We start from the raw sequence: 13,175 nt of genomic DNA, 5'->3' as shown, positions 1-13,175 counted from the left end.
TGTAATACATGATCATTTTTTGAAGTTAGTAAATGGTATAATTGCAAACAAAAAGTCAGCCCTTATTCTACCACCCAGAAAAATTTGAAATGAGACAATCCAGAAAAATGGACTGGTACAAACTACTTAAAATGGATAAACAATATTGCAGAACTAGTAATAATACTAGGATAAAATCCCCCAAACTGGACTTGTTATAGACATTATAGAAATAGACAACTAGGAAACTGTCAGAGGGTATCTTGAAAGTAGAAGTACAAGTGTGCTTCCAAAGACTTGGTGGGTTTCAAATAATCCTAGTAGAAATTGATCGGTATTTTTTTTAGAGATTGTTTTTAATGTAAAAAAAAAAAAATTTAAACTATTGAAAGTAATGATTGGCTTCAGAGATACCTACAGCCTATGTAACTTCTCTTCAGTGTTGATCTGCACAGTAAGTTTTTCTCTCCTGGTTGAGGGGGAGGAGAGAGTACTTTGGAGGGTAATGAGCTCTGACACCCTCAGACACAATCAGATTCTCTTCAAGATTCCTACAATCACATAAGCAAGCCTACAGCCTTGTGTTTTTGTTACCTCTCTGCTTGAAAATATGCATGATTCCCAACAGGACTTGTCACTCCCACTCAAAGTAGTCTGGCCTTCGAGGCATTCCTTCTTTCATCAAGCGGTTATGTTTTCCTTAGGAATTTTAAGTCGTTTTATGCTTCCTTTACTACATTCACCAGTATTCTATATATTACATTCATTGATTTGTTTTAGTTCCTCCTCCCCACACCTGTTTCTCTTTGCAACATTGAAGCTGTTGCTGTGTTTATCCATGGTGGACCATCATGTTGAAATCAGTATCTTAAGAGAGGACAGATAAACAATTTGCAATGTGCTTCTGATGATTGCTAAGCTGTTTTTGGAGAATTTTTTAGAAGATGGAAGGAGCTCTGGCCTCAGCATTAGAAGATTCAGCATTAGAAGATTAGAGATCCCTCAATTCTGTGGCAAATAGCTGGAAACTTGAGGCATGTGACTGACTTCTCAGATCCTGTTTGCTCCACTGTGTCATGGTGATAAGAATGCTTGTACTACATTAGTACAGGGTTGTTCTGAGGGGATGAGATTATGTAAATGTATGTATTTTGGACAGTATAAATTACTGCACAGTTTATCCATGTTTTAAGAATTTTAGTAATGGGGCGCCTGGGTGGCTCAGTCGATTGGGCGTTGAACTTCAGCTCAGGTCATAATCTCACGGTCCGTGGGTTCGGGCCCCGCTGCCAGCTCAGAGCCTGGATGGAGCTTGTTTCAGATTCTTTGTCTCCCTCTCTCTCTGACCCTCCCCTGCTCACTCTGTCTCTCTCTTTCTCTCTCTCTCTGTCTCAGAAATAAATAAAACATTAAAAAAAATTTTAGTAATGAAAGAATCTTAATTCAGAAAAATAAATCTTTTTCAGTTACTGGAAAATTGATCTTAAAAACAAGCCAAACTTTTAATAGTGAGATTATAAGTGGTTTTTATTTTCATATTTTTGCCCTTTTTTTCCAACTTAAATTTCCTACAGGGGAAATAAAATATTTTAATCAGGGAAAAGAGGTTTTTCAAAGGTAATAGGAAATCTTTCTTCAGTATTGTAGAAGGTCATTTTGATACTAAACTCAGAGGATTTGGGCTGTAATCCTTAATATAAGGATAATCCCAACACTGCATAAAAGCCAAATTTCCATTCCATTCCATTCCTTATGCATTTTTACTTGGGGTTGTCTGTCTCTCCCTGCATTCTAGGTCAGGGGGCTACAGTTGCAAATAGGTGTTAATACAATCCTGCCAGCCTTTTTTTTTTTTTTTTAAAGATTTGCCTCAATTGTTAAGGTGACCTGTTTATAGCTTTTGTGCATAACCTGAACATTGTACTCACAGTCAAGGTGACCTTCTATGCAAATTCTAAGACACACATATGATAACCCACAGAACTTAAACTTTGATATTTTTGCCTATAAAGTTAACATTTGGGGTGTGTGTGTGTGTGTGTGTGTGTGTGTGTGTGTTTGCTATCATGTTCCCCTCCCAATGTTTTGCTTAAATGTCTCCCTTTCCACTGTTTAATATGACAGATACTTTTGTACTTGAGCAGTTTTTGCCACTTGAATTTGGGGATATTGGCAGTCCCATCAAATTTATTTGAGGTTGTGTATCAAAGATTCTGAATGGCGAATACCGTTAGTAGCATATCTATGCCTTTAAATGAAGGGCAGAAAATGAGCTAACCCATTTCCTTCTAAATTCAGAAAAAAATTGATAAAACTAATTTGAAACTTAGAGGCCAAGTGTAAAGCAGTGTTTGACCACATACACAGAGTCTGGATTCTCTGGCCCCATATCCATACTTGCTGAGAGATCTATTAATATTTCTTTTAAGTTGCTGACCAAGTTAGTCAGACTTCTTTGTTCGGTAACCTATTACATGCAGATCCTTGGAAAAGTCAAGGGCTTTTCTGATTAGTTTTGATGTAATAATAATAAGATTAAACTACTACCATGTGAAAACAAGCTCCCTGCCATTCTTCGGATTGTTCTTAAAGCCAAATCCTCTAAGACCAAAACATCACAACCTCTTTGTAAATGGTTTCATTGTGTTTTTATCACAGGTTGATATGTCAAATGAAGGGGACTTAACAGTAGTTTTCTTTTTTAATATGCTAGTCTTCTGCACTCCCCACCACCGCCATCTGTGGTTTTACTGTCCGTACTTTCAGTTACTGTGGTTAGCCCCTGTCCAAAGCAGATGATTCTCCTCCTAATGGATCGTCAGGAGGTCACTATTAGCCTAACAGCTGTGTCACACCGCCTGCTGTGTCATACCTCCTGCGTCCTCACATGGGCATTTTATCACCTCCCATCATCACGAGAAGGTGGTACAGGACAATGAGATATTTTGAGAGACCACATTCACATAACTTCTGTTACAGTGTATTGTTACAATTGTTCTCTTTTATTATTAGTTACTGTTTTTTAAACTTTAAATGTTTTATTTATTTCTGAGAGAGAGAGAGGGAGGCAGCATGAGCAGGGGAGGGCCAGAGAGAGAGGCAGACAAAGAATCCGAAGTAGGCTCCAGGCTCTGATCTAGCTGTCAGCCCAGAGCCTGACACAGGGCTGAACCCCACGAACCCGTGAGATCATGACCTGAGCCGAAGTCGGAAGCTCAACTGACTGAGCCACCCAGGCATCCCTAGTTACTGTTAATTTCTCACTATACCAAATTTAAATTAAACTTTATCATAGGTAGGCATAAATGTACAGGGGGGGAAGAGAGTCATATATTTAGGGTTTAGCACCAAACATCATTTAGGCACCTGCTGAGGGTTTTTGAATGTATCCTCAGTGGATAAAGAAGGACTGCCCTAGCCTCTTTGTACTTATTTGCATGTTTGTTTCCTTTATGTTGACCACAACTCTAATTTGAACAGTATATCTTTAAAAGGCGGCAACAGCTTGGGTCCCACATAATAGCTGGTAGGAATTATAAAGGTCTTTCAGATTACTGAGAGGTATTCATGCCGTGAGAGTAAATCAGAATCGTTTATAAATGGGGCTAGACAGGAGAGAATTAGTGGCTAACAGGAACTTTTCCCAAGAGGCCTTGAACCAAATCCCTTTTCAAAACCTTTCATTTAAGTCTCTTAACATTTCAGTGGCCCTAGTTGTGTAGAGAGCACAATAAGCTGTTGTCTAGAAGTCTAGAAATTGCTGTTTAGGGGTACTTGGCTGTCTCAGTTGGTAGAGCATATGAGTATTGATCTCAGGGTCTTGAGTTCAAGCCCCACGGTAGGAGTAGAGCCTACATCTTAAAAAAAGAAAGAAAGAAAGAAAGAAATTGCCATTTAGCCAAAGTATTTTTAGTCCCTACTGTGTGTCAGGAATTGTGCTAAATGGACTAGGTATACAGAATAGGCTTCCCTTTTCAAGGAGGGTTAGAAAGACTGGATACTAACAAGTAAGCAATTTGGTTTATTATTGCATTGTTTTGAGGCAAATTAATGGACTGCTTTTGAGGGGGTGGTTTGGAAAGGCTTCTGAACAGGTTATGTTTGAACAGAGGTCTAAATTTGTGCTGTACTGCATGCTGAGCATGGAGCCTGCTTAAGAGTCTCATTCTCTCTCTCTCTCTCTCTCTCTCTCTCTCTAACAGAAGAAAATAAAATATTTTTGTCCTAGGTCCCTTTGGCTGTCTAGTGAGGCCTGTGTGATGATCCTTTTAAAATACATAGAATTACAAAGGGAATCTGTTAAACTGAAATGCCTATCAAAATGTTGAAAAAACGGGGGCGCCTTGGTGGCTTAGTCGGTTAAGCGTCCGACTTTCGCTTAGGTCATGATCTCGCGGTTCGTGGGTTCGAGCCCCGCGTCGGGCTCTGTGCTGACTGGCAGCTCAGAGCCTGGAGCCTGTTTCAGTCTGTGACTCCCTCTCTCTCTGACCCTCCCCTGCTCACGCTGTCTCTCTCTCTCCTAGAAATAAATAAAAAAAAAACATTAAAAATTTTTTTTAAAATAAAAACAAAATGTTGAAAAAACGAATGTGTGATATAGTAATAAGTTTCTGTATTAATAACATTAAATACTAGGATCTAATGTCAGTCTAAAAACTGTAATTTCAAATAGTGATGAGTGTAACCAATGAATCAAGATTTCTGCGGTCATTATCACATATGAAAATGTATGTGATTTCTGTTGGTGATGAAGTCCTAGGTACCCCATCATACTACTGATGGCCTGCTGCCTCCATTCAAAATCAAAGGAAATGCTAAATTTCAGTTAGAAGTTAGAGACCAGGAACACCTAATATCTCTTTCATCCAAGTGCACAGACCCTCTGAATTCTGTCTGAGGACCCCATGCTAAGAACTGCTGGATTAAATGGAGCCAGCAGGAAAAACATATCCCTAAAGGAAGGGGGAGCTTGCTTAGAGTAAGGCAAATCTGCAGTTTTAAGGTGAAGGTACCCCTGTGAAGGAAGAATCAGTAGCTTTCTGGTGAAACTGGAAAAGCTATATGAGAGGGAGTTGGGAAAATATTAATTAATACTGAAACATAAATGATAGGGGATTATTGAGGTAATTAGGTATGATTAAAATTGTAGTTAAAATAGTTCTCTTAGAGGGGCGCCTGGGTGGCTTAGTCGGTTGAGCGTCCGACTTTCGCTTAGGTCATGATCTCGCGGTTCGTGGGTTCGAGCCCCGCGTCGGGCTCTGTGCTGACTGCCGGCTCAGAGCCTGGAGCCTGTTTCAGTCTGTGACTCCCTCTCTCTCTGGCCCTCCCCTGCTCATGCTGTCTCTGTCTCTCTCTCCTAGAAATAAATAAAACATAAAAAAAAAAAAAAAAAAAAATAGTTCTCTTAGAAATACATGAATACATATACCTCAATTAAGAGGTCTTGGATTTATGGGGCACCTGTGGGGTTCAGTAGGATAAGCGTCTGACTCAGCTCAGGTCATGATCTCATGGTTTGTGGGATCAAGACCCGTGTCAGGGAAGATGCTGACAGTGTGGAGTCGGCTTGGGATTCATATTCTCTCTCTCACTCTTTATCTCTTTCTCAAAATAAACCTAAAAAAAAAGCCGTCTTGGATTTGCTTTAAAATGATTGGAGATGAGGAGAGTAGAAAAGTAGAGGTGTGACAAATCGATGATAATTGTTAAAAGTGGATGATGGATAGATGGAGGCTCATTAAACCATTTTTTTCTGTACTTATGTTTGAAATTATCCATAATACAAAGGTTTTATTTTTTTAAATATAATTTATTGTCAAATTGGTTTCCATACAACACCCAGTGTTCATCCCAACAAGTGCCCTCCTCCATGCCCATCACCCACTTTCCCCTTTACCCCACCCTGCATCAACCCTCAGTTTGCTCTCATTATTTGAGAGTCTCTTATGGTTTGCCTCCCTCCCTTAAAAAGGTGTTAAAATGTAGGACATGATACTAGCCATCTGTAAAGAGTAAGTGCTTGGGTAGACTAAGAATTTAGGAAGCAAGACACCTAATATGTTATTCCCCGAAGTATGACTGAGAACATCGAAGGGTAACATGCTGCTGAGGCAGTTATAATACAGCCTAATGTTCGTGGAGCACTCTGACTAAACCAAGTCCTGAGGAAGGAAGCAGTAAACATGAAGCTTAAGAATCATTGTTGATCCAAGTGAATACTGATGCCTCCCTGACCCAAGAGAAAGAGACATTAGGTTAGGGGTTGGGGAAAGACCTTCAGGATTTTCCATGTCCAAGAACAATATTTCTCTAATAAGTGTGATCCATGGACCACTTGTACTAATGTCACCTGGGGTTTTTGCTAAAAATGCAGAATGCTAGCTCTACCCTAGTCTTACTGAATTTTAGGTGAAAGGGGCCCAGGTTCCTATAGTTTAATACCCCAGATGACTCTTAACACATTTAAAGTTTGAAAACTGTAACTGTAGGTAAAGATGAGAATAGCTACCTCTTATCGAGCAGTTGTACCGTATGCCAGATAGCCTGCCGAGCCCTTCGCATACTTTAATCTTATAGCAGCCCTTGTGAGGTAGGTGATGCGGAAATCTCACCATAGAAAACTTAAGTTACTTGCCAAAGGTCACCTGGTTAGAAGTGGTAAAGTAGAACTTCAAACAGCAGCCTCCCACCAGGCTCTTTTCTCTGATCCAATGCCCACCAAAAGATATCTGTGAGAATTGACCTCTCACTGCCCTTTATAAGGCACATGTGTCCTAGAGAGAATGTGAATATTCTAGTCTCAGGGCAGAGACCACTCCTGTTGTAAATTAATACTTAGTGTCTGGTCTATGTGTGAGCCTTTTTCAGGTTGATGTGAATCCTCCAGAAGAATACTTAAGACCTCTACTTGATATAAAAGTAGCTTGTGAAATTTCTGTAGCTATTATATGTATTCCTGTATTCTAAATCTTTGTTCCTAAGGGATTGAATACCTTCCCATCATCATCATCGTTGGGAACCTTCTAGATCTTGCTAACCAGAGGGCAGGATTGAGGGCCTACTCCTGGAGAAGCTGGTAGGGGTGGAGGGAGTAAAGAATAAACACCAGCTTTTACAGGGACTGTGCTGTGTGCTCACTTACCTTATTTAATACTTTAAGTCCTACAAGATAGGTTAGTAACCAATCCACAATTCCTTGTTTTCAATTCCAAACCCAAAAGACTCTGTAAAACAAGATTTTTTTAAGTTTGCAGCAGATTCATTTGGCAGCAAACCCTGAGCTGAACTGCTGTGAGGCTGTTTTATAATCCTTATTCATACTTTTTGATGCAGAAATATTAATGCTCTAGGGGTGCCTGCCTGGGTGGCTCAGGTCATGACCTTGCCATCTGTGAGTTCGAGCCCTGCATCGGAGCCTGCTTGGGATTCTCTCTCCTTCCCTCTCTCTCTTTCCCTCTTTCTCTCTGCTCCTCCCCCATTTGTGCTCTCTCCCTCTTTCAAAATAAGTAAATAAACTTAAAAATTAAAAAAAAGAAATATTAGTGCTTGATTATAGGGTGCTGCCTGTACCTCATTGAGGATGCTATGAAGTGTATGGTATGTGTGCCATGTTGTTCTAAAATTTTAGAATTTTATCTAAGAATTTTAAATCTAAGAATTCTCTAAAACATTTTTGGCCTTGAGAGTTTCAGAGGAGAAAGTTGAAGTTAGGAGAGTTCAGTGTTTTCTTAACACCTTGCTACCAAGTTATATAATTAGATATATAAAAAGGTCATAGAGGGGTGCCTGGGGTGGCTCAGTAGGTTAGGGTTAGGGTTAGCATCTGACTTCTGCTCAGGTCATGATCTCACGGTTTGGGAGTTTGAGCCTGATGTTGGGCTCTGTGCTGATGGCTCAGAGCCTGGAGCCTGCTTCGGATTCTGTGTCTCCCTCTCTCTATGCCCCTCCCCTTCGTGCGCACGCTCTCTCGCGCGCGCTCTCTCTCTCTCAAAAATAAACATTTAAAATTAATTAAAAGGTATATATGCTTTGTTTTTCAACTCTGCCACATTGTCATTTAAAGAACCCATTGAAAATCATTTAGCACATTCTTTGAAGGAAATCTGTTAGCTTTGCAATAAAGTTGTGTAGTTGATCCTTGACAAGACAGGTTTGAACTGCATGGGTCCACTTCCACAAGAATTTTTTTTTTTATAAATACAGAGTAATATGAGAGTATTTTCTCTTATGATTTTCTTAACATTTTCTCTAACTTCATTATAAGAATATAGTATATAATACATATGATGGACAAGATATGTGTGTTAATCAACTGTTTATCAGTAAGGCTTCCAGTCAACAGTAGGCTATTAAAGTTTGGGAGGAGTCAAAAGTTCTACATTTTGTACAACTGTGTGGGGGTCAGTGCCCCTAACCCCTACATTGTTCAAGCATCAACTGTACAGTTGTATAAAACGCCCCAGGAAAAGTGTTTTTAAGGTCCGCTTAGAAAGCAGTCTTAGCTGTACCAGAATAATCTGGCAAATTTTTTATGAATGAGGAGGATTGTGGTGATAAGCTTCTCATAGCATTAGAAATAACAAGAGTCTTTGAATCATAGTAAGCTAAATATCTCTAATTAAATCACTGTTATTTTCCCCTTTTTGGGGGGAGGGGGTTCAGGATACCTCATTTGGAAAAGAAAATTTGATTTTTTCCAAGCAAAAAATCATGTAAAATTATCTACTTTAGAGAGAGAAAAATACATGGTATTTTTGCTTAAATACTGATCACGTGTTCCATAATTTTCTCTCTTGTGGGATTATCAGGCTCACTTTAGATTTTCTTGTTGAGTTTTAACTTTATGCATATGTTGTGCTTTGTAAGAGTAGATCAGCCTTATATGATAAATAGGATATTGGTAAGCATTAGGGGAAGTAAACGTGTAAAGGATGGCCTATGTTTATTTCCTACTAGATAAGTACTTTAATTGGGTTTTAAAGTTTTTCTTTTCATAAAATTAACCTGTAGTATTGTGGTATAATAAAAAGCATAGATTTGATCTTTGTCTCCAGTTCCTGGCACAGAGCTTCTAAAATCCTTGGAATTTCCTGAATGATAGAATGGGAACTGGTTGCCAGAAGGAACACACCCATGTTATCAGAGGGTTAGAACCATCAGTCTAACCCCCAACCTCTGGGGAGGGGACAGGGGCTGGAGCTTGAGTTCAGTCACCAATGGCCAGTGATATCATCAATCATGCCTATGCTGCGAAGCTTCAGTAAAAGCCTGAAACCAGAGCACATCGATGTTCTGGGAGGGTGGTGCATCTGGAGAGGGCGTAGAAGCCCACACCACTCTGCATCCCCGTACTTTGCCCTCTGCATCTCTCCCATGTGGTCTCCCTGAGTTCTCCTTTAAAGCAGTCAGTGTAAATAAAGTGATTTCCTGAGTTCTATGAGTTGTAGTGAATTTTGAACCTGAGAGGAGGTCATGGAAACCCTCATATTTATAGCTGGTTTGTCAGAAGTACAGGTGATCTCTGAGCCTTGCAACTGGTGTCTGAAGTGGGACAGTTTCATGGAACTTGAGCCCTTCTAACCTCTGGGGTCACTACAGGAAGGTAGTGTCAGAACTGAACTGTAGGAAACCCAGTAGGTATTAGCGAATTGGCAAGTTGGTGTTGGGATACTGCAGGTATTTTTTCTGTTTAATGTGTAACCTAGTCACAATCATCTTCTCTTACAGTACCTGACCAAGCAGGTGGAGCTTCTGCGGCAGATGAATGAGCAGCACGCAAAAGTTTACGAGCAATTAGATATCACAGCAAGGGAACTGGAAGAAACCAATCAAAAGCTAGTTGCAGACAGCAAGGCCTCACAGCAAAAGATTCTGAGGTAAATTTTCTAGAATCCATTGAGGAAGTCCTAGAGTACGTCATTTAGTATAAACTAAAATAGAACATGGCCATAGAGAGTTTGGGTCAGACGGGGTATGGTTTAACTTATTTCTTTATGGAAAATAGAGCTTAAATAGAAGTCCTTTCCAATTAAGAAAACCCAGTTTGAATGGCTGACAACTAATCTCTTCTCACTGCTTATGCCCTTAATTTAATATGACAAGCAACAAATGGCTTCTATCTGTTCCTCACAGTCTGACTGAAACCATCGAATGCCTACAAACGAACATTGATCACCTCCAGAGCCAAGTGGAGGAGTTGAAGTCATCTGGCCAAGGAAGAAAGAGCCAGGGGAAGGGTAACCAGGGGAAATCGGCACCCAGCTTCTCGTGTCTGAAGGAACTCTATGACCTCCGCCAGTAAGAGCCTGCCTTGCTGTGGGATTATGAGCAGGGGGGCATCTCATGCCAGAGACACATCCTGGATTCCAATAGATTAAAAGTACCCTTTTAAGAAATGCTACTTGATTATTAGACCACCAGTGGTTTGAGCAAAACCATTTAACTTAAACATACAATGAACAGAGTTCTTGAGTCTTAGTAATTCTGCAAAAGCTTATTTAGAAAGTCTTGGGAGTGCTCATTTCAGTGCTTTTCATGTGTTAAGTCTTCGTTTAAATTAAGGTGCAGTACTTGTGATAGATTTGGGAGCTGTACCTCATATTAGAGTGAAAAAATTGAAATGTCAATAAAACAAGTTTTTTGCCTATAGAGATGGCTTTATAATTTAGAGTTGAGACTGAATCTTTATTTGAGAATTATTTCTTGAGCACCTGTTGTATGGCAGGTGCTATGCCAGACATGAGTGGTGAGCAAAATAGACACCATCGCTCCTGCCCTTGCACTTGCACTCTCAGGGAGGGGCAGATACAATCATCACACAGATAAACAGAGTTACAAGTTGCCCAGGACTATGCCCAAGAGAGATCAGCTTCTGTATTTTGGTGGTTGCCAACCTTGACTATTTATCAAATCACTTTGGAGTTTTTCAAACTGCAGTGCCAATGAGTCCCTTAGGCCTAAATCAGAATCTCTAGGTCCAAGTAAAAAGCTGCCCAGATAATTCTGATGCACAGCCAAGGTTGAGAGCCACTGGGCCATTCTCATTTCCTTGAAAGATATCTGTCATACCACTGGGCTTTTAAAATAGGTGTTCTGAATGGTTTTTAATGGGTAAAAAGAGTAGTCACAAAAATTGTTTTCTTACATATGTTTATTTGCTAGCCTTACACAATTTCATTTTAGCCACTACCCTAGGAATAGGCAAAAAAAATTAACACCATCACTGTTCCTCAAAGATATTTAGTTGAAAAAAATCAATCTCCCGCTTTTCATTCCCAGTCAACCTACATAATATATTCTTTCAACGTTTTTCTCCTAGACACTTTGTGTATGATCATGTGTTTGCCGAGAAGATCACTTCCTTACAAAGTCAGCAAAGCCCCGATGAGGAAGAAAATGAGCACTTGAAGAAAACAGTGACAATGCTGCAAGCCCAGCTGAGCCTGGAGCGGCAGAAGCGGGTGACGATGGAGGAGGAGTACGGGCTTGTGCTGAAGGAGAACAGCGAACTGGAGCAGCAGCTGGGAGCCACGGATGCCTACCGAGCCCGGGCTCTGGAATTGGAGGCCGAGGTGGCAGAGATGCGGCAGATGCTGCAGTCGGAGCATCCGTTTGTGAATGGCGTTGAGAAGCTGGTGCCGGACTCTCTGTTCATCCCTTTCAAAGAACACAGCCAGAGCCTGCTGGAGGAGCTGCTCCTGCCTGTGCCGGAAGCACACAGAAAGCCTCTCAAGCGCAGTAGCAGTGAGACAGTGCTGAGCAGCTTGGCCGGGGGGGACATCGTGAGGGGCCACGAGGAGACCTGCATCCGGAGGGCCAGGGCTGTGAAGCAGAGGGGCATCTCCCTTCTGCATGAAGTGGACACTCAGTACAGCGCCCTGAAGGTGAAGTATGAGGAGCTGCTGAAGAAGTGCCAGCATGGGGACGACTCCCTGTCCCACAAGGCTGTGCAGACCTCCAGGGCTCTAGCCAAAGACCTGGTGGCGACCAATGCCCAGCCTGAGGCGGGCACCAGCGGCTGGGAACCAGCCTTCGTCAGCCCAGAGCCCGTCAGTTCTCCCACCACCACGACACCTCCGGAATACAAAGCGCTTTTTAAAGAGATCTTTAGCTGCATCAAGAAAACAAAGCAAGAAATAGATGAACAGAGAACAAAATACCGGTCTCTCTCCTCTCATTCCTAATTCACCCTCCAACTCTACGACTAATTTGCCCATTTCCTTTCACCTCTCTCTCCCACTCCGACCAGTGTTTGTAAACCCCAACACCAGGTGGCTCATGATGTTCGCCTCGTTGTTTTGCTTACTTAGCAGCAAACCACGGGAACCGGTGTCAGTTCTATAACCCAGTTCCGTTTAAGCTCCTCAGGAAATCCCATGACAACCTGGCCTCTGGCTGGTGCGCTGCTTTGGGTTGTGATTCCTTAAAAAGCCCCAGAACCAGTGGAGGGATAGATGTGTTCCTAGAGAAGTAGGCCTGGAGTCACTATATATGTAGTATATAGAGTGTGTATAGTGGACTGGGGGAAAGGGCAGAGTTGAAACAAAACTAAGGCAACTGCTACTGCCTCCTCGCTCCTCAAAACCATGTAGGAGTCAGATGGCTGCCAACCTGAAATGGTTTCACAAGCACTGTTGGATACTGTGAATGTCCAGGAGAAAGCAGGGGTCTAATCCAAAATCAGTGGCATTAACAAATGCTCAAAGCCTTGTGTTTGGTTACATCTGCTACCAGTAGAGCTGTAACTGACAAGGAATGATAATATGTCTAAATCCAACTCAATCTAAATTCAATCTAGAGGCAAGCTCTGGTTTGACCCAGGCTGGCTTGTTAGCATAGGCCCTGGCGGGCCCCCACCCCCATCTTCAGATATTTTTAACTCTAAGCTATAGTGGTTAGTATAGGCAAATATGTAAATCATTCTTAAAGTCAAACTAAAAAAGCAAGCTCAAACCCCTCACTCCTGTGTTGTCCAAGCTGGCTAAGCTGACAGCCGCAGGCTCCCCTTATTCAGTTCCTGTCGTTCCTGTAAATGTTTTCGACTTGATGCAGAAATTCCTGCTACTTTATTAAACAGTATTGTTCTTTGGGAATCTACTCATCCTCTCACTTGCATACTTTTAATTTAAAGCTATTTAAGAGAACTGAAGTTACACTTGTATATATTTTTCTAAAAACCAAATAAAACTATGAAAATG

At 41.2% G+C, this 13,175-nt stretch overlaps 1 protein-coding gene across 2 annotated transcripts in view; it reads left to right on the top strand.

The window, feature by feature from the left end:
• Positions 1-13,175, top strand: part of CDR2 (cerebellar degeneration related protein 2) — a 28,202-nt gene extending 15,027 nt beyond the window's left edge. For both annotated transcript variants that reach the window (XM_039234458.1, XM_039234457.1), the window contains 3 exons: positions 9,706-9,854; positions 10,111-10,275; positions 11,297-13,175. In XM_039234458.1, the coding sequence (XP_039090389.1) occupies positions 9,706-9,854; positions 10,111-10,275; positions 11,297-12,161 (1,179 nt within the window). In that variant the 3' untranslated portion in view covers positions 12,162-13,175. The remainder of the gene's footprint in view (positions 1-9,705; positions 9,855-10,110; positions 10,276-11,296) is intronic.

The sequence above is a fragment of the Hyaena hyaena genome, unplaced genomic scaffold (genome assembly GCF_003009895.1).
Source record: "Hyaena hyaena isolate Hyena2069 unplaced genomic scaffold, ASM300989v1 scaffold_88, whole genome shotgun sequence".
In the NCBI taxonomy this organism is placed as follows: Eukaryota; Metazoa; Chordata; class Mammalia; order Carnivora; family Hyaenidae; genus Hyaena; species Hyaena hyaena.
The sequence above is the reverse complement of the archived record's forward strand: the minus strand, read 5'-3'. Positions and strand labels throughout refer to the sequence as shown.